Below are 22,315 nucleotides of genomic sequence, written 5' to 3'. Positions count from 1 at the left end.
GCCTTAGCTGCAATATACATAGGCACTTAGAATTACTGTTCGTTTTATTTCGTACTGCACATCACAAACAACAATATACAAAACAATTAAAAACAAAGCATTAATACCGTACTGTTATCATATACACACGTATTGCACAATAACACAAAGCAAATTAAATATTTACTTGCTGAAGCGTTTTTTATTTTAGCCAGCGAGGTGTTCACGTGTGGCAGCAATGCACTAGCAAAAGTCACAGGGCAGTGACGTCAGCTCCCTAGCAACAAGCTTCCTATGTTGGGAATGGATTCTTTCAATGCAGCGGGTTTGTGCATTTGAGAAAGGAGAGTAAGACTCATGAAATTAATTGGAGACTTAAGTTGATGAGAAGCAATTACCCTCCGCAGTACAAATTAAAATGGAGTGCTGTTTTTTCTACGAAAAATGAGAAAAAGCGGGTTGTGTAGAGGATTTATATTGGACCCTGATGCCTCCGACAAAACGAGGGAGTGGTTGTACAGTATTTGTTAGCCTATCTGTTTTTCTATGGATCTCTAGCTATAACGTGGCCCTCGATATATAGTGGATTTGTATTGGACCCCGACATCCACGATATATTGAGTGCATGGTGTATTATAAACATCTTAACAAGGTAATGTGCACTTTCAAATGCTTATTCTCATAGCTCTATTAATAACACACATGAGAGTTTTTGGGGTGTTTTGTGGGAACTGTGTTTTGTTCCCCCACAATTAAGAACTTGTACGTTTTCTGATTAATCTCACAATCTAGCATAGAAAAAACGGAAACGTTTAAACATACAAAACACGCAAACAAGAAAACTTACAAAAACAGCATGTGACTTTACATTCCAAACTGTTGCTTGGTTACAAGCACACCAAAAAACAAATTCACCTGAAACTCATTGCCATGGAATGTACCGGATTCCTTGCTTCTCAAAAATAGCCTGCGTCTTAAATTCGAGTACAGTATAGTGATGCATGTATTAACATCACGAACAAAAGACGTGACTACCCAAGTACACAAACAGCAACGTGACTGACTGCCGAGAAAAGATGAACAAAGGCGTCTGCCGGAATACACAAGCAGCAACGTGACACTGCTGAGAAAAAACAAACCAAGCTTCCTGAGGAATTCCAAGAGAAACGTTTACATTTTCGACATGCTAAGCAATATTCAGTGCTGCTGTTGTTGCTGGGTTACATGTCGCCTGGTGCCGTGGAGTGTGATGCCGTAAGTGAGTGGTGGTGTGTGTACAACAGAGACGTCATCTTAAGTATTATACAGTGCGCATCAACCCTTTTGTATATTGTATAGCACACAATAATTAAACATACTGGAAATATTGCGTTTATTTATTATTAGCTCAGAAAGCCATTCTAGATCAGTTTTAAAGCTGACTGACCAGTCCGAAGATTCAGTTACCTGCTCTTACCAGCATGTAAGTCCCCATATTTAAAGTGATTTATAATGTTCAGTTCCTTGGTTAATTTACTAAACTTGCTGAAAAAAATGAACTACTTACACGCCACTAATTACTTCAGCAGACTGTGTAATTTCACCAAAGCCTGTGTCTTCCATGTTCGGAACCAGCCCCAGCAAGTCCATGGTGTGACCATTTTTACCAAAATCCTTCTCACTGCACAGCTTCATGTGTGGAGCCAAAAAGTCCTGGAAAAAGACAAACAAAAATCTAAATTAAACTTCAGTTAGCAAATTCATCTAATAAAAGAACAAGGAAAAAAATGGCAGAACCTGCCATGTCCGATTCTGCAAGATAGGATACCCTCTATTAACCGATGGCATGTATCATTTACACATGTTACCAACTGAATGGTGCACACAACAAAACGAACAAACAACAAACTGTACTGTTAAAAAACTGAAACAAGATTTTTTTCGCCGACCTCCCAAGCCAGTTTGTGTGTGTGTACATGCTTTCTTGTGTCTGTCTCGGGTTAAAAAAAAAACAAACAAAAAAAACAAACGGTGGGGTCACTTTGGCGTAGACAGAAAGCACAGCAAGGACTGTTTGTGGAATGCTGTAAATTGCCAAACACTGTATTACAGTGCTTTTGCAATAATTGCACTGATTTACTTTGTTCAGGCGCAGTACCGTACTTTGATGTTTTAGACACACCTGACATTGTTAATATATAATGCCCCAACCTAAAGCAACCACATATGCATGACGACTCCCTCGGAGATAGGATATTTTTACATATCCGATGGACCCCTGAAATCGGATATGACAGGATGTAAAATGATGAACAGATTTTTCTTTTGGTAGTTTTACTTACTGCGATTATGGGTCGTAAAGATTGGAGCTGCTCACAGTAACCACCCCAGTCTTTCCAATTTTCAAACTGTCCTTCCTCCATCAAATACTGATGCCCTTCGAAACCTGGCTTCTCATATCCCACCCAGCTGCAAAAAAAATGTATATATTTTTTGTTTGTATTGACCAATAAATAGGTATTATTAGGTATTTAGTAAACTGTTTTTTTTGGGGGGGGGTGTGGGGTGGGGTGGGGGGGGTTACAACGTGTCTAACACACAAATACCTGTAATTTTGCTAATTATTTTTCTGTTGGAAAAATTCAACTCACTAAGAAACCCACTATTTATTATAAAGTAAAGCTATTCTCGTACCTTAATGATTAGGATATTAAATATATGCCACGGTAAATATTTAAATACTCACATGCCTCGTAGGATTTTAATTGAGCCAACAGATCCCAATTTCTTTACCCAACAGGTGGCATGATCTTCATTGTCATCACCCTCATTGAAGCTAAAAGCATCACTTTCAATCTCCAAATGCTTCCCTTCAAAAAATGGCTTCTCATAAACAATAGCCTGAAACAGGAAAGTTGAAGGGCCATTATTCATTCAGAAGACAAGATGAACCTCAAAAACAAAACAAAAAAACAAACACAAAATTGTGAAGGCCACCAACTATTATAGGTGGCCTACCTAATAAACACTAGGGTAAAAAAAGCATGACAAATCACCTCCTGCATTATTTTCAAAAGCAACCCAATACTGCTATATGATTGAGTTTGTTTTTTGATGCCTGATGGCTTGACTGTTAATTTGAAAACCATTTGTGATGTCAAACATCAGGGTTGGATTAAATCTAAATAAACTTGTATTAAATTCAGGACACAATTCTAGCAACCTTCTGTGTGTGCCTTCATTTAATAAATCTTACCTTGGGCTCATTAGGATGCTCTACCTTCAGTCCACCCTGGAAGAATACAAAGATTTGAATTTAAAAAACAATTATTAGGTGTATCTTTAAGTGTTCTGGCTGCAAATAGCAAAGCCCTGCAGCAACTTGAAATCAATTTTATTAAGAGTCAAACAAATTTATCTTTATATAAAATTGCAATCGTAAGTCAAGAACATAACACTGCAAATCTACACATAGCTTTGGTGTTTCTGAAAGCACAACACCACAGAGCAGCCCTGGTCAAGATGCACAGCAGAAATAAATCCTGGGGGCTGCAATACTTTGTAGACCAAAGTCAAGAGAACATGTTCTAACTAAATGTGCAGCTCAATGATGATTAGGGTAGCACCTTAAGTGCTTACTTAATGAAGGTAAGCCGATGCACAGCAGATATGCTGCATCTGTAAACAGTAACCTGCTCTAAAGGAAAGGGAAAAATGCAGTATTGCTCAAACAAGTGTCTTTCAGGTACCTTTTAACAAGCGAGAAAGAAGGTACCTTTTAACAAGAGAGAAACTCATAAAAAAGTTGAGTATTATATTTGATTTTTTTTTTTAAATGCATCACTAAATTACCATTTTCAGTGGCCTAAGTGATCCAACTATAGGATGCTGAAAGCCCCAGGACTCTGGGTAGGGGTATTCTCCTGGCTCCAAGATGCAGGAACATCCACAGAAACCAGACTCTTCAAAGACAAGCCAACTAATAAGAAAAAAGAACAGCGCATATTGTTTATTTACAGCGATTCTGAAATGCCATGCACTACACAAAATATTCAAAAAGCTTTCATAAAAAGAAGACTGTTTAATTCTCTTTTTTGATGGATTAAAAAAAGAAAACTATTCTAGACTGTTACATTAATAGTAACCTTTGTTTTGAAAATACCTTTACATAGCTCACAAGTTGAAGCTCTGTGAATAGGGATCATTATCTGTAGAAAAAATTAACACAGACAGCGAAACTGTCTGCGAGGGTTTTAAACTTGAATATGTAACAGATAGCTATCTATTTAATAGCTCTGCCAATCTCTTAAATTGTTTTTATTAAATAGTTTTATTGATTTTCTTCTTTTTAAACAACTAAAGAGCAAGCAGTTATGAATGAAGCATATTCCAACTGAATTATTTTTGTACATAACCAGTTGAAAGTAGAAAAAAATTAAAACAATAATAACAAATACTAATTCATAATCCCATAGGAGGTTTGGTGATCCAGTGCTGAAAGAAAAGGACTTGATACCAGAAGGTTCCTAGTTCATATCCCAGCTCAGCCACTGACTCACTGTGTTGAACATGCATACACACTGTAACCATGAACATCATGCAAAAAAAAAATCCAGTGTCTTAAACCTCCCAGAGATTCCAAATGTGTAATATTTCTATAATGCAAGTCACTCATTAAAGCATACAAATATCTGGACCATTGCAGCTTGAATTTTTCCATTTTGTTGACCAGCCTGAAAGAAAGCCACTCATAGGCTGCATATGCTGAAATAGATGCATCAGCTTTGCAGAAGCATAGCATATTAGCAGAAGCTCCATGCCCCTTGAAAAAATCTCCAAAATCCTGGAAGGGGTACCTGCACACTGTGGTGGGTTAGTACTTCAGCCAAATGCTTTACACAGCAGATGTCCGAGTTGCAGATACCTCCAGAAGTGGGATTGTGATAATTAAATTGTAGTTTTAATTTTCCAAATTATTTTATTATATTATTTTCATATAGATCTCTTAAAATATGAATGCCCTTGTGGTGCCAGTCTTTCCATAAAAACAGGGAATTAAGCAATTAATAGGTTAGGATTCATCTAGATCCCTGCTGAATCAATTAAAGAAGGGTTTTAACCAAAATTGGATGGCTCTGGCCCAATGAAGATAATTTACTAGTAACATACAAGGAAGGGGAGCTAGAGGCAAACTCGCTATACTAAACCAAAGAGTGTCCTCTCAGGGGGAGTGGACCACTGTGCTACATGGCTTAAAACAAATGCATAGTTGTAGAATTATTATTATTAATTTAGGAATTCCCAACCCTCCTCCATCCACAGGCTTCTATACAATTCCAATCTCTTTAATTTTAAGCCAAACTGAAACATTTTCTTTTTCACTTTTGGTGCATAGTAATTCCTTTAGAAAAGCATGCACAAACAAGCAAAGCAATTATAAGATTTAGCAAGAGATTAAAGCATTCATAAAATAAATGATACTTCTTCTAAATGGCCAGGACATCTGACTAAATAATAGTTAATTATGTAGTTGTGAAATTTTTATATTTTCAGTCAAAATCACTTGAAAAGATGAAAAGTTACAACCTTCAATTATGGGGCCATCTCATTTAAAAAAGATAGTGTGTGCGACAGAGCGAGAGAGAGAGAGAGAGAGAGAGAGAGAGAGAGAGAGAGAGAGAGAGAGAGAGAGAGAGAGAGAGAGAGAGAGAGAGAGAGAGAGAGAGTTTTCTGTTGATCGGAACACAGTTTTGCATTTACAAAAAGTAAAAAACTGTTAGTGTCATAGTATTTCTTTGAAAAGCAATAGTCAGTTCTCGTTAATGCGTATTTCAAGGGACCAGCAACAAAAACAAAAATACTATTATCAGGAATCAAATTTCAATTGCAGAACAATGAAAAGCATTTTTTAAAGTACTGTGCATTTTATTGAAAATACAGTGGTAAGTGAACTTTTAAAAATAATACATTTCAAATGAACTGCACTTGTCCCATTCTGATCATCTTTTTTAAACCACAAAAGCAAGACGTCGTCAACATCAGGTATTGAGCAAATTGGAAATGCAGAAGACTTGCATCCACAGTTTGCCGTTCATAGGCCTGTATTATTATACTCCAGTTGACAAAGTGTTTGCAGGAATGTTGAAATCTGCACCATCTTTCTATTCTTGTATAGTGGTGCATTATCCACTGCTTTCAACACCTCCACTTTTGTTTGTTTATTTAGCAGACACCTTTATCCAAGGTGACTTACAGAGACTAGGGTGTGTGAACTATGCATCAGCTGCAGAGTCACTTACAATTACATCTCACCCGAAAGACAGAGCACAAGGAGGTTAAGTGACTTGCTCAGGGTCACACAATGAGTCAGTGGCTGAGGTGGGATTTGAACCAGGGACCTCCTGGTCACCAGCCCTTTTCTTTAACCACTGGACCACACATGTGGTACATCATCACACTAACAGGAAATTTGTGTTAAATTAATTTGTATTATAAGAAGTAATTTACAATAAGTAATTGGTAAATTTGGCCAGGATCACGTGGAAAATTCATAGTATCAAGAAATGTGTCTAACCGGAGTTTGCTTTAACGAGAATTGACTGTATAATAGTAAAGATGTTAGATGTTGATTGTGCTAGACTTACACTCCGGAATGGACTTTGATAGATGATGTGTTTATTAGTATTCCATATGTGCATGTCTCCAATGAATCATCAAAGAAGGTCATCTTTCTTCCCATGCCTTCTGGATCAGTGAAAAGGTCAATCTCAGGTACTCTGTAATCCTGAACAAACCAACAAAAAAAAGTAAACAAGGATTTTATAGAAAACCAGGTGGTGACGTGGTAAAGGCCTTGCATCTAACATTAGGAGGCTGTGTGGTCCAGTGGTTAAAAAAAGGGCTTGAAACCAGGAGGTCCCTGGTTCAAATCCCACCTCAGCCACTGACTCATTGTGTGACCCTGAGCAAGTCACTTAACCTCCTTGTGCTCTGTCTTTCGGGTGAGACGTAATTGTAAGTGACTCTGCAGCTGATGCATAGTTCACACACCCTAGTCTCTGTAAGTCGCCTTGGATAAAGGCGTCTGCTAAATAAAAAAATAATAATAATAAATTAGAGATGCATATCAATTAATAGTCTGATGAGGGCATTTCATCCAAACTGCCGCACATCACTTCTTTAACAGACAAATACTTAGCAAGTGCTATTAATTCTGAAAATTCTGACATGCACTGTATTTCACAGAGGTTTTCCATAAAACAAAGCAGACAGAACAACTGTACACAAGGTAATTATAGCTCTGGGGCTCGCTACATACCTTTACTGCTAGCTTAATGGAGCCGATCACCATGTGAGCTGGAGTGTCAGGCTTGCTGTCACCTGCAGCATTCTCTTCACAGGCCACTTCATTCCAGACATTTACCAGCTCTGTCTGCCCCTCTTCCAAAGCTATTGACCGGCCTTGAAAGTGCGGCTTTTCATAGAGAATCCAGCTGAAATCATTTTGCAAAGTGTCAAGAATACAACATACTAGACGAGGCTGCTTTCAAGCTTTCCAAATCACATTGGGCTTTATTTGATTGATCTAGACACCAACGGTTTAGGTAATTAAAATAGGGCTCTTCGTGGGCCCAAGTTGAAAATTATTTGTGTCAGTAAAAAGGTCCTATTTTAATTTAAACAACAAATGTATTCACCTCAGTGTACCTTTCAATCAACTGAATATACCGCAATGCTTATATGCCCTAAAAACAACACCAGGATATATTTTAAATGTAATGGTACAGTTTAGCAGACATACAGAACACATTATGCTAAAACAAAACATTCCAGCTGTGGCTTATCCCAGCACGGTATTGATTGATCAAAATGCATTAAATGTATTTGCTAGTAATGCATCATTACTCAAAACTAAATAACATGTAAATATATATAAACAATATATTTGTTTATACTTGATTTCTATCAATAATGCATGCAACACCTAAAGATACTGTACACATAGAAGTGTTCTATTTTAGAAGGGATTTCGGCTTACCATCCTCTTACCACCCTTACAGAAATGACAGACGATAATTTAAATGAAGTGGCATCTTCCACGTCTCTGAAGATTTCATTAGCTTCCCCTGAGAACTGTGGTTGATTATAAATTACCAGCTGTCAAACAAACAAACAAAAAGAGGCAGGTCAGAATCATCTCCTATCTCTTTCATGTCACACATTCAAAATTTAAAATGCTGCCTTTTACCTTCCCTGGTCTCTTGTGGGTCCTTCTCTGGTCTGAAACAGGAATCTATAAGTCAAGATGCAACAAAATAAATCTGAATTAATACATTTGAAAGTGAAAGAAATCAACTACTTATGGCAAAACAGCAAACAGTCTAATAACATGGTATTGTTTGACACATTGGCCAAATTAATGATGTCTATAAGAATTAACCAGAATGCAAACCAATTGGAGGATCACCAAGTTTGTTGGCCATGACCACAAAGCCCAGAGTCTGTGCAGCCTTGAAAAGGCTGACAGGTTCACTTATTAAGTGATTTGCAAATAAACTGAATGACAGGAGTGTGGGTTGATTCTTTGTTTATTATATGAATATAATCTATTATCAGCATACTTCAAAAAGAAACACAATCTTTTCTCCATCCTATTGTATGACTTTGTCATCAAAATCAAAATGCACATCCAATTATTTACATATCCTCATATAATTAGTTTCAAACATTGCACATTCCCCCTTACAATGGGAAATTTGCATGGCCATTTTAAAAGATATAAATGGTTTTCCCCATGCTTAAACTCTGCATTTGCAATGCTTTATCAAGGTTAACCATGTGTTTTTTTTTTTTACAGCACTTCCATATTCCTCTCTCATTTACCATCCTTGCATGTGGTTTTTCATGCTTGCTTTTTCATTGTTTATATAATACAGTACTAGTTCAAATTGTGTATTACCAAAACAAAAGTTATATAGGCTTAAATGTTGCAGACAATTATTTCGAGGTAACCCATTTCCAAGATATTAAAATAATTTAGCTACAATACACACAGCAGTGTCTGTGGATTACACAGATTACACCTGAAAACATAAATAATATTATATAACCAAAACTTTTTAAAAATGCAGTCCCTCTTGTTGTAAAGGGCATATAGTTCAAATTACATTTTGATGGGTTATTATTGACAGAACCACAGCATAATTGCAAAGAATAAAAAATGAGACCATTCTGTTGTTAGGAATGGTTCCAAGTTATATTCCTTCAGTAGTATAACTTTTTCACTACAGCATGCTGGAAGGTATTGTGGTTTTAACTGGTTCTAAAGAAATCTTTAGTCAATTCCATTTGGTCCTATCTGATCTATGGTGCAGTACAGAATAAGGTTGACAAATTACAGCAGAAGATTATTTTTCTTGAATCAGGAAACACAAACAAATGGGGAAAATCATCTTTTCCAAGCAAACTAAAATCTTGTTAGACTTGTACAGAAATCTTGCATAGATATTCTTAATATTCTTAACATGATTAAAAACATGAAGGAAATGGTATCATTTGTTTCATAAATGACCTTACTTAGGAAATGTTACTAATATAACCTTCACAATTATATACATGCTGTAGGATTATAACTGTACCTCAATGTTTTGAGATGGCATTCCAGGGATAAGGGCCTGAGTTCCAAGTAGACTGGGGTTATATAATCCGGAGAAATTCTGGCTCCCGTTGGCAAACCTGTTGACATTATAGTCACTACTGGACTCCAGCCCTGACTGAGGAAATTCAGGAAGTTTGAATTCTGGCATTTGGAAGCTATTTTCTGGAACTGGTGCTGTTTTTGTGTCATCTGGTTTCAGGTATTTGTCCAAAATACTTGGCAATTTAATATCCAAAAACTGTGGGGTTGGGGACTCAACGGAAAGTGGACCAAGCAAGTCATTTGTCAAAAATGACGGTTTAGCATGTTCTTTTATACTCCCATCTACTCCATTACGCAACAAGGAAGTCTGGGATGTGCCTGTAAGCAAACCAAGTTGTGATGAAGTGGAGGGCAAGAACAGAGAAGTTGTGCTCTTAGTTTCTTGAGATAACGCTGTTTCAGATTCAGTAGGTGAAAGCACAGTACTAAGAGCTGTACTGGTTGTTGCGGACAGATTCATCCGTGGCGTTGTTGATGGACTAAGCAGACTTGAAACAATAGAGCTTTTCTCAAGACGCGACCTTCTGACAACACCATCTACAGACTCATTCTCGGAGTTGCCTGGACTCTGAGTTTCCACACTGTTTATGCTTAGCGACTGGTGTGATTTGAACAGCATACTCTGTTCTGCACTTGATCGCCTGGGGGTGAGCTTGCTTTTTGCTTCCATGCTTTGCAGCTTGAACAGTGTTGATGAGGGTGTGTCTCTTGATTTTTCTTTTTTCCCTAACCCAAACTTGAAGACATCTGGATCAAGGGTTTTCTCAAACCGGTCTTCCTTGATGGGTGGCATGGCAAAGGGTGGTGCTGGTGATTTAAGAGGCTTTAGCCTCTTCTGTGGCAAAGAAAATGGGTTACCCAAGTTCCTGATGTTTTCTACAAAGCTCTCTAAATCACCTGATGTGTCCAAGACACTATCATCATTTTCTGTGGTATTTAGCTTATTTTTTAGATTTTGCTCTTTTTGTCCACAACTCTGTTCAACATCTAACCAATTAGAAGGTGTGTCTCTTTTATTGAACTGAGCTGGACTTTTCAGTACAATCTCAGATGACAAGCGAGACTTTGCCCCCACAATACACTGTTTTGCTGCTACTGCTGCTGCATTCTGCGAAACTTCTGGACCTGTATTCAAGTCACTGTACTGTAAAGGTTTTTTATTCTTAAACTCTGACTTAGTAATATCTGTTAATGATGTTGTGGCTTCTTTTTCACTTAGTGGTGAATTGGTTGTATTGCTTTGTATAGCTGTAACAGAAGTGGGTTGTGATAGGCTTTCCATCTGGACATTTTGTAAAGGACCTCCTGTGATGTTTGATATTGGGAGCTTGTTCTCTTGTTTATGGGAACTGTCTTGTACCTGTTCTAAAGATGCATTTTCTGCTGACTCATTCTCGGTTTTATTAGACTTGGATTTGTTTGGATATTCTACTGAAGCTGCGGCATTCAAAGACAAATCTTTCTTTTCTTCTGTGCATTGTTCTACTAATGCTGGCAAACCACTGCCAGTGTGCACAGTATTACAATCAGACTGTTTCTTCACTTTACTTTCCTTTACAGTTGTAGGAAGCTCACTTACTGTTTTCACAACACTGCTCTCAGACTGCTCTTTGACAGCATTTTGTTGTACCAAGATAGGCTCTTTGTGGGAAACGTTACTTTTGGATTGCTGTTGAGTCGTACAGATTTCATGGTCAGGTATAGGCAATTTGCTTTCAGTCTGTGTAATAACAGCCTCTGATTGTTTCTGAACAGTACGTTCTTGTACAGATGAAGTCAATTTGTTTGTTGCTTCTACAACATTCTGCTCAGATCTAGGCAAGTCTTTTTGTGCTTGCACAATACTTTCAGATGGTTTCTTAGAACTCTCCTGTCCAGTCCCAGACAATTCACCAATTGTTTTTACAACCTCACCATCAGATTGTACTTTGATGATTTTAGTTTGCTGTCCAGATGTACTCAACTCTTCTTCCATTTGTTGAACACCACACTCAGATGGCTTCTTACTTTTTTGTCCAGGTATAGTCAATTCACTTGTTGCTTCATCAACATTCTGGACAGACATAGGCAAGTCTTTTCCCAATTGTACAATATTTCTTTCCGATTGTTTCTTAGCAGAACTTTCCAGTCCAGTCCTGGTTAATTCCTTTTGTGCAATGCTAGTCTCAGATTGTATCTTAACAGAACTTTTTTGTCCAGATGTAGTCAATTCACTAGTTGCTTCCACAACATTCTCAGACTGTACTTTGGTAGTGTTATTCAGCACAAATTTAGGCAAGTCTTTTTCTGCTTGTACAGTGTTAATTTCAGACTGTTTCTTTGCAGGACTCTCCTGTCCTTTTGTAGTAAATTCATCTGTTACTTTTACAACGCTGGTGTCAGATTGTACCTTTGTATTGCTGTCCTGTACTAATTTAGATACTTTTTCTTCTTGTACAATACTACTTTTAGACAGTGTCTTTGTAGTAGTCTCAGATTGTACTTTGATTGCAGCTTGCTGTACAGATATATTCAACTCTTTTTCATGTTGTGCAACACAACTTTTCTGTCCAGATATGGTCAATTCACTTGCTGTTTCTGCAAAATTCTCAGACCTCTTCAGCTCAGATTTTGGAATGTATTCTTCTGCCTGTACAATGCTAACTTCAGACTGTTTCTTAGTAAAGCTCTTCTCTCCAGTTGTAGGCAATTCACCTGCTGTTTTTACAACAGTGCTTTCTGCAGATTGCTGTACAGGTGTACTAAACTCCTTTTCCATTTGCACAATACTACTTTCAGATTTTTTCACAGATGTACTTTTCTCCCCAGGCATAGCCAATTCACTTTCTGCCTTTATAACATTATCAGATTGTGTTATGGTACTCAGTTTCTTCACTGTTTGTAAAATGTTACTGTTGGACTGTTGCTCAGTGCTATGTTGCTGAACCAATTTCACTGATTCACTTGTTGCATTAACAGAATCATAATTAGACAACTGCTTGGAGATGCCTTTCTCAACAGGTCTAGGCAGTTTGCTTCCAGTTTGTAAAACATTACCAGACTTGTCCTTAATGGGACTCTTCTGTTCTGACGTAGACAGTTCACTTACTGTCTTTAAAACTATATTGTCTGGTTGTGGATTGGTGGTGTTTTGCTTTAAGGAAGTATGGGGATCTTTTTCCACTTTTAAAAAGTTACTCTCAGGGTGCTGCTCAGTATCATTGATGGATAGCTGCTTACAGGTACTTTTTTGAACAGGTCTTGGCAGTTTGCTTCCAGTCTGCAAACTAATATCAGATTGTTCCTTAATTGGACTCTTCTGTCCGGATGTAGGCAATGTCTTCACAACAGTACCTGAAGTTTTTTGTTTAGTTGTGATGTGCTTTTCAGAGGCAGAAAATTCAATTTTCGCATCAACAAGATCATTAGCCTGTTGCTTTTCGGTGTTTAAATCAAGTACAGATACAAGAAGTTTGTTTTTTGTATCAGTTTTTTCTTGAATTATTTTATTTTGCTGTGAAATTGCAGACGGGTCGTGTTCTTTTGGTACATTATTCAAATCTAATTGTTGGTTTGCAGTTGCATGTGCAGAACTGGGCGAGTTTTGTGCTGTACTTCTGCCAAGTTGCTGTCTACAGGTATCAATTCCTGTAAATCTTTGCTGTTTGGCATCAGGTAGGGGTTGTTCAGTACTTTCCTGCACATTGAAAGTATTTTCAGTTGCAGCTTTATTTTTTACCTGTGTAACCTGCTCTTGAATTTGGGTAATTACTGTGGTTTGCTGCATAGCTAAGCTATCTCCAGCTAACATATTTTCTTCTTTAGCTGGTGCCTTTGTTTTACCTTCATCAACAGAGGTCAATGCCCCACTAGTCACTGGCACTACTTCTGATGTTTGACGTTTGGATGAAGTCCCAGGTGCTGATCTGTTTGAAATCAAGAAGACAATGGCTTCCGGTTTAACTGTAGAAGGAAGTTCTTCTTTTATGACAATGGGTGCTTTAGTTTCTATAACCTCTGTTTTTGCCTTTTCAATCAGCTCTATTTTTTGTTTTGGAATGTCACAGTTGTTGTTTTCTAGCTGTGGAGTTTCTGAAGAACTCTTTGACGTCACAGTAGTTGTCTTGATATTCGTTGAAGTTCCCAGGGACGTAGAGTCAACAGAAGTCTTCTCAGTGGATATCTGATTCTGATTAAAAGTATTAGACTGGACAGTGTTCTCAGTGTGGTCTGGCTGCTCAGCTGCTGTCTGCAGATCCCCTTGATTATTTCCCCATACCCCCACTTCATCACTTTTATTCAGACCATCAATCTTTTTTTCCCCTTCCATTATCTTGCTTTCAGATGGCCGATTAATTTTCAGGTTTGTTCTTCCAGTAAACTTTTTAGAGAATTTTGGAGAGTGTGCAATGTTTTTTGTGACAAAAAATTCTTTTTCCTTAAAGCTTGTTTTATTTTCAAACACGCTGATCCGGTCTTTAAGCTTGCCTGGCTTCTCTGCTAATTTAACTTCTACATTGACTTTTTTGAGAATAGGTGGTCTGTGAGAAAGAAAAAAAACAGGCAGGTTTAATTAATATGCTTTGCTCCAACCCATAGCAATTCCACTAATAACATGAACGACAGTTAAATTCATCCACTGGCACGGCTGTAAATTCAAATTTCACCAGTAACATGAAAAAGTAGATCACCATGAGGTATATGCAGTGTATGCACATGCACAAGGTAAAATAAATAGGGTGTACAAAATCTAATAATTCTTAAACCTTTGTATCATTCATTTTATTTGGTTTCCAATTCTTGTTTTGTTTCCATTTTTCACTACATCCTTGAAACTCATTTTTAGAAAGTTTGAGCTCATTATAGTTCACAGCAATATTTTCTCTACTAAAAGGCAATTATAAGATGCTTCTAGTTTGTTCCTCACATGTTGATGTTTGCATCATCAACATGAGACTAAAAGTTAAGAGAGTGAGACTAATTTGATTATTTGTCTCACCTTTAACAACTGTGCAAGCTTTGGATACCAAACCAAAGTACATTACCAAAAAAGAAAAATGTAACTGGAAACCGAACACAGTATAATAAGAAAGCTCTGATCATAACCCTGATTACCTTGATATCCGTACTGTCAACTCTCAAGATCAATTCAATGTTGCTTATTCAGGATTATACAATTATATTGTTAATGTAAGTGGGGCTAATCTGCTGGTACCACAAACTACTGGGTCAGTAAAAAATTATTCAACACATTAAGGCTGGGGTGATGCATCAATCTATTGTATCATTTAATCACCATTGATAGTCAAGCATGTGAATCGTTGTTTTTTGCATCGATGCATCGGCTGTTCTGGAATATTATGGATTGAAGGTAAAAAAATTATACATCGTCCCAGCCTTAAAAAAGTTAACTCACACTCTGTAGCAGGTGTCTACACTAAAGTAATTAAAAAAACACTTAAGGCTTCACTCTTGCTAATTACATAGCATACTTGGCACGTGTGAATAGAAGTGAAAAAGCATAATGCCACTGTGACAGAAATACAATGAGTTCTGGTGATAAATCTTCCTCCCGACCTGTGAGGGCGCTAAAGAACGGGAGGAGAAGTATCTGGAAGGGCTGGCCTGACAGTTCGTTTCCGGGACCGGGAAGTGGGTCAGCCTGGAAAGAAGCGAGACTGTTGTAAGACCGTATTGATTTGACAGGTAAACGAGGGGCAGCTGCGGGATTACATATAGAGGCCAGGGTAACGCTGTTCTTTTCCTTCGTTTTGAGTAAAGCTCGAGAGAGAGAAGGACTGAGAGAGGAGCTCTCAATAATAAATAGAGACGTGTTACGTGTTTTTGTGTTGTGTTTGTCTGTTGTAATTGTTTGTGTTTTTTACATCACCAGACAGTTAGAGCACATCACCGGAGCTGTCGCCGAGGGTCAGCACAATCCGGAACACCACTGCACTACCGTCACAAAAAATACTTGTGTTTGCACTAAGCACCAGCATGACTGCACTCACCCAGGACTGGTGACCGTGTGTTCATTTTTGTTCGGGACTGTGCCCTGTTTTGTTATCCCCGTGCTTTACACATTGGTGTGTATAGCCGGGAGTTTATTATTTGACGGTCACCAGACCTGGATTATAAATAAAGCACCTTTTCCACTGTATACCGTTGTCTGCCTGTCACTCCTGCATCGCATCACCGCTACACCTGTTCCCCTTCACTAGCCACTTTGCCACAGCCACCTAGATAAACTACACAAAAGCACAAAAAAAAATCCATTCAAGTAACGCGAGACAATATAGAACTTTAATCAAATGACAAGTCCTCTCTTCTTATTCATACTAGCTACAAGTAGACTGTCCATGACAAGCAAATTAACTCTTTTTAGTCCAGAAACATTTTTTCACTTCTCTGAGGAAAACATTACACAGAAGTTTAGTAAATTAGTCTAAAATGCAAAAAAAGTAATCCCCCCCTGGGTATAGATTTAGTCAAATAGCAATGACAGCTGAAATATTTTTTCTTGGAGGGAGGAGTATTTTAGGTTGTTAATTGTTTTGAAAACAAAATGCTGTTGTGCATAATGCAAATGGGTGTGTATTTGTAATTCCTGTCACTGAATACTATTTCAATATGCTTGTGTTGAGCACTGGGCTGGAGTTTTCTCTGCGGGTAAAGGAAAGAGGCTCTGAAGTTTGCAACACAAAGAAACAGGTGGTTTACAGACAGTAATCGCACGCCACCACCTGGACTGTTAGCTGTCATTTTTTGAACAAAGTGCAAGTGTCATCTGTGCAGCTTATTTTTCGTTTGGAGAAAAAAAAAAAAACAGCCATGGCCATCTGAATATCATATTCAGAAACTGGACGCCAGTAAACCTCCAGGCTGTGTTTCAAACAAACAATCATGTCTTTGATATTTAACAAGTTTGATTTGCCTTACATTGACACTTCAACACACAAATCTTAATTCATGCAAGCAAACTGAAAATTGATCATTGGAGGAAGTGTCAAAATAAGTGAAAATACTCTCCAATATGGATTATTAACAGCATTATACTACTTCATTGGTAATTTATTATTATTTTTTTATTTAGCAGACGCCTTTATCCAAGGCGACTTACAGAGACTAGGGTGTGTGAACTATGCATCAGCTGCAGAGTCACTTACAATTACGTCTCACCCGAAAGACAGAGCACAAGGAGGTTAAGTGACTTGCTCAGGGTCACAAATGAGTCAGTGGCTGAGGGGATCTGAACCGGGGACCTCCTGGTTACAAGCCCTTTTCTTTAACCACTGGACCACACAGCCTCCTAATTTACACTATTCACATTGTATAATCGTTAGTTACACAAAGCATTTCCTTTAGAGTTACAAATCAATCAACCTATTATTTATTGTTTAAAGGTAGTAAACATACCATGGTCAGTGTTGTACAGCCAGGGGCTGTACCTGGGGCCATTTACCCATTCCAGGGCTCTACGTTTAGATTTTTAACTACTTGCCCCTTGGGCCACTGAGTTAGTGTTTTTACTGGCACGGATGCAATTTTATCTGGCCCAATATATTTATAGATTTTTTCATGATGGTATTTATTTTCAGTATGTTTCTAACTGTGTATGATAACCAAAGAGAGTCCATGTCTCAAAAGAAAGTGGCTAAACAAAGCCTTCAATATATGTTACTTCAGCCATTTAACATGCACACATTTGAAAATACTGTATTCAAGATTTGAAAATGTATGTGTACAAATGATAATCATTTTTTCACAATTAAACCCGCAACCAAGCTGTTACCATATGGTCACAGCAATGCTAAAACTGAATTATAATAATCCTAATTAGCGATTATTATATAGGGTCAGTGTAGTCAAATACACGATTACACGGAAAAAAAACAAACAAACAAAAAAAAACATTCGAATAGCATATTACATATTCGAGTACACAGAAAAACCCTTATACATTAGCTACTACTAGAAGCAAATGCATCTTTCGTATCTTTTTTTTTTTTTTAATGCTGACGCTTAACACGTGTTATGTCAGTCTTAAACCCGTTGTTATTTGCATTCTTAAGGCCCTAATTAATTATGCAATGCTTGTAATAGCAACATTCTACAGTAATCGTATTCTGTTTGAAAATGTTGCCAATTGTATTGCCTTATTTTTAGCTAATGTTAACAGATCCCTGCATGAGTGCCGCTGTAATGACTGTACACAGCAGCTTCTGCAGCTGTTGCTAGCCAGTCGTGAAACAGCTTCTGGAAGCATGGCACTGGCAAACTTTGAATGTGTGAACTGAAATAAAATAATGTATATAGCAAGTGCTAAAAGAAGTAATCAAAACTTGGGTAACATCGAAATTAGAAAGGTAATTTAACGTTATGATGAATATAAAGACATATTAAATGTTAAGCAGAACAATGCAGTGACTAATAAGAAAAGGCAAGATACTTGGAGTTGGAAAGGAGTTATTTTTTTACTCTGGCTGCAGTTGTGTAAAACATCTACTGTTGACTTTCTGTGAATGGATGGAGTAACGTCAGCATTTGCACTGACCATTAAAAGTACAACCAGGTATCCTTGTTTTGAATTATTTACAGGTTATTGAATAAACAAAGTAACTTGACTTGGATTCATCTGATGTGAGTACTTGATGGCTAGTTGTAATTAGTAATGTTAAACTACTGTAATGTTGGAATGTATTTTCTATTGTTTTGGCCTGGTTACAATATTTACACTATTAAGATTATTTTATAAATATTATTTGCAAGAATTAAACAGATGTAGAATATTTAGGTTGCTATATGATAGGTGTTATTTTATTCTGAATACAATACAGCAAATATTATTATTTGGTGGTTTGCGCAATATTATGCTACTGTTGCTTTAAGTTCTGTATTTTAATTCAGTAAACAAAAGGAAAAACTTGTGCCTAAGGAAATAGGGTATTGTACAAAGAAATCTCGTATTGGATATTGTTTGTACACTTTGTGAACCCGGCTAAACTTTACCGGCTTACACTGTTATGCTGACTGCTTGTACACACGCATTTGCCTTTTATTCTTGGTAGCATAAGGGACCAGAGTTTGGGTAATCGAATACACAAATATGTTGCACCCTGTGTATTCAAATAGGAAATTATTCAAAATTCCCATCCCTAATGCAAATAATAAACACTTTTATGATTTCCATTACACGAGAGTAGATGTTAAAACTTCATGCTGATTTGAACTCGGCTCTCGCCAAGATAAGCACCAACTAAGACGTAGCTTTACAGTAAACTAATGTGATCCATATGTGTCTCCCTCCATTTACGTTTCCTTCCATATGATGATGTAGATATCCTTCTGTCTGGTGTTAATGGCTGAAGTGTAATGCTGGCTCCAGGGATCAGCTTATTTTGCCTCCCTGGCGCATCAGCACACACAACGGCTGCGATGCTGGCTCCGGGGATCAACCAAAGTGCGGCCTCCCCAGCGCATCAGCATGACAACCGTCTGGATTGAGCTAAGTAGGGTACATCTCTGGGGTTTTCAAGTGGGCACCTTCCATCCTCAGTGTTTCGTTGACTAGCCCACGACACCTCAAGAGGGCTCGACGGTGATTCTGGCGTCCCAGCATCACCCCCCTCCGTCCCCCACTCAACTCAGCCCAGCTTACTTACCTGTCCCCAGCCAGAATCTTTCCGTCTCAACCACAGCCAGTTGCTGCTCCTCTCTGCTGCTTCAGATAAGTTCTTCACTGTGCGACGCAACTCTTGGCCACTGAATCCGACGTCTCTGAGAAACCGGGTTGTAGAGTGTGCCACAAATCCTCGACAACCCACTTCCACTGGGTAAACCCGAACTCTCCATCCTCGCTGTTCCGCTTCAGTGGCTAGTTGAGCATACCGCAGTTTCTTCCTCTCATACGCCTCATCTACAGCATCCTCCCATGGCACTGTTAACTCTACCAGGTGAACAAGGCGTGCTGATCCAGACCACAAGACAATATCTGGTCGAAGGTTAGTGGTGGCAATCTCAGGTGGAAAAATAAGCCGTTGACCAACATCTGCCAGCATTTTCCAGTCTCTAGCAGCTTCCAGTTGTCCTGGGCGAGAATTGGTTTTAACACCTTTTCTTGGTGGTTGCTCTCCTGGGCGGAGGAATGTTGTCTTTTGTGTGTAATGTTTTGATGGAACAGGTGACAACTTATTGGTCATGTTACGCTTGTCTTCCAATGCTAAGGCCAAACATCGCAGCACCTGGTCATGGCGCCAAGTAAACCGTCCTTGGCTAAGAGCCACCTTACATCCTGTCAAAATGTGCCTTAATGTTGCAGGTGATGAACACAAAGGACATGAGGGATCCTCTCCTACCCAGAGGTTTAGGTTCTGTGGTGATGGGAGAACATCATATGTTGACCTGATGAGGAAACTGATCCTGCTCTGTTCCATTGACCATAGGTCTTTCCAGCCAATCTTGCGTTGTTCCACACTCTCCCATCTCATCCATTCTCCCTGCTTGGCCTGGGAAATGGCCTTTATACACCTCATCCTCTCCTCCTGCTTTTGCACCTCGTTGACTACCAGCTTCCTCCTTTGAGCTGGGGCCGCCTTGTGCCATGTAGGAGGAGTTGAACTGAAACCAAGACCCCCTTTTCCATGCTGAACTTGCCCCATGATATCACCAATTCGAAGGGCAGCCTTTGCATCTTCCACAGCTTTCTTTGCCGCCCACTTTCTTCCAGTTTTCAACACAGGTGCTGCCTCCCTTACGCATTTATCGCGTGACTCTACTAAAGTCATTTCCAGTCTGACCTTGGCGCACTTAAACTCCTCGGTTAGAGCAGAGACTGGTAGCTGCAGTATTCCTTTACCATAAAGTCCCACTCTGCTGAGGCAGCGTGGAACTCCCAACCATTTCCTGATGTATGAACTGATTAAAGCTTCCAGCTTCTCTACTGTTGTCAAAGAAACCTCGTACACAGTCAGTGGCCACAGCAACCTCGGCAGTAGACCAAACTGAAAGCACCAGAGTTTTAGTTTACCTGGTAGAGCGCAGCTGTCTATGCTCTTCAACCCTTCCACTGCTTGTTGTCTAACTTCTCCCACACGAACTGTGTCCTTTAGATCCCCGTCGTACCATCTCCCAAGACTCTTCACTGGCTTCTCAGACACTGTTGGTATTGCCTCACCATTAATGAAGAATGTTTTATCTACTACTTTGCCTTTAATTATAGAGATGCTCCTTGATTTAGTGGGCTTGAATTGCATTCGTGCCCATTCAATGTTATTGGTTAATTTGCCCAATAATCGATTAGTGCAGGCTACTGTTGTAGTCATGGTTGTCATGTCATCCATGTATGCTCGAATTGGTGGTAGTCGCATTCCAGAAGCCAAGCGCTCTCCTCCTACTACCCATTTTGATGCCCTAATGATTACTTCCATTGCCATGGTAAAAGCCAGTGGAGAAATGGTGCATCCTGCCATTATTCCAACCTCTAGGCATTGCCATGTAGTGCTGAATTCTGAAGTTGAAAAACTGAATTGCAAATCTCCAAAATAGGCTTTCACTAAATTTGTTATTGTCATCGGTACACTGAAAAAATCAAATGCTGCCCAAAGTAGTTCATGTGGCACTGAACCATATGCATTAGCCAAATCCAGGAATGTCACATGGAGCTCCTTCCTCTCCTTTTTAGCTGATTGAATTTGTTGCCAGATCACATTGATGTGTTCTAAGCAACCTGGGAAACCTGGAATGCCCGCTTTTTGTATTGAAGTGTCAATGAAGCAGTTCTTTAATAGGTAAGCTGACAATCTCTGAGCAATAATGCTGAAGAAAATCTTGCCTTCTACCTTTAATAGGGAAATGGGACAAAACTGACTGATGCTTGTAGAATCTTTTTCTTTAGGTATAAAGACTCCACCTGCTCGGCACCATGCTCTTGGTACAACCTGTTTTTCCCATGCCACTTTCATCAATTTCCACAGAATTCGTAGAACTCCTGAAGCACTCTTGTACACTCTGTACGGAACTCCATTAGGCCCTGGTGATGATTCTGGAGCTTTTTTCACAGCTTGCTCTATTTCTTTCCACTTAGGTGCACAGTCCTCCATTTGGTATTCTGGTGGATTGATAGGTGGGATGTCTGACGGAATTGACATAGGCTCCTGCCTTTTTTAATCTGTATGTGTTTCCTCCAAATATCTCTCCAGCTCAACCTTAGATGCTTTTTAGTGTGCCATTCTTCTCACTGGTGAATAACTTCTTTACAAATTTGAATGGGTCTTTATAAAAGTTAGCTCTCGCACGCTCCTTCTTTTTGTAGCGTTTCCGTAGGCGCTCAGCTCTGCGCAATGTTGCAAGCTTATCTTTTATGACCCTTTGTAAGAGATTGAGTCCCTCCTTCTGACTTTGTTCTGCTCTTCTCCATTGGTTCCTCAGCTGTCTCCTTTCTCTAACTAAGCGTTCAATCTCTTGCTGCCGTCTAGACTTTCCAGGAATAGTTTGTACTTTTTCCTTCCTTTTTTCAACTCCAAACCTCTCACTTCCATATGCGTAGATGATGTCCCCAAATTTATCCAGCTTCTTTTCAACTGTTCCACTTAATCTTTCCAATGCAACGCAGAGATCTGTGTTTACTGTGTCCCATGCAGTTTTCTCACAAGCTCTTGGCCATTTAACTCCAGGCTTGTG

General features: G+C 38.7%; 1 protein-coding gene across 2 annotated transcripts in view; it reads right to left on the bottom strand.

Moving 5' to 3' along the window:
• The window catches only part of LOC117410402 (beta/gamma crystallin domain-containing protein 1-like), an 88,196-nt gene that overhangs the window by 12,079 nt on the left and 53,802 nt on the right, over positions 1-22,315 (bottom strand). For both annotated transcript variants that reach the window (XM_034016909.3, XM_059025666.1), the window contains 10 exons: positions 9,597-14,178; positions 8,207-8,251; positions 7,997-8,115; positions 7,277-7,451; positions 6,603-6,742; positions 3,811-3,937; positions 3,215-3,250; positions 2,705-2,859; positions 2,301-2,427; positions 1,526-1,671 (listed from right to left, as the gene is read on the bottom strand). In XM_034016909.3, coding sequence (XP_033872800.3) covers positions 1,526-1,671; positions 2,301-2,427; positions 2,705-2,859; positions 3,215-3,250; positions 3,811-3,937; positions 6,603-6,742; positions 7,277-7,451; positions 7,997-8,115; positions 8,207-8,251; positions 9,597-14,178 — 5,652 coding nt within the window. The remainder of the gene's footprint in view (positions 1-1,525; positions 1,672-2,300; positions 2,428-2,704; positions 2,860-3,214; positions 3,251-3,810; positions 3,938-6,602; positions 6,743-7,276; positions 7,452-7,996; positions 8,116-8,206; positions 8,252-9,596; positions 14,179-22,315) is intronic.

The sequence above is a fragment of the Acipenser ruthenus genome, chromosome 6 (genome assembly GCF_902713425.1).
Source record: "Acipenser ruthenus chromosome 6, fAciRut3.2 maternal haplotype, whole genome shotgun sequence".
In the NCBI taxonomy this organism is placed as follows: Eukaryota; Metazoa; Chordata; class Actinopteri; order Acipenseriformes; family Acipenseridae; genus Acipenser; species Acipenser ruthenus.
The sequence above is the reverse complement of the archived record's forward strand: the minus strand, read 5'-3'. Positions and strand labels throughout refer to the sequence as shown.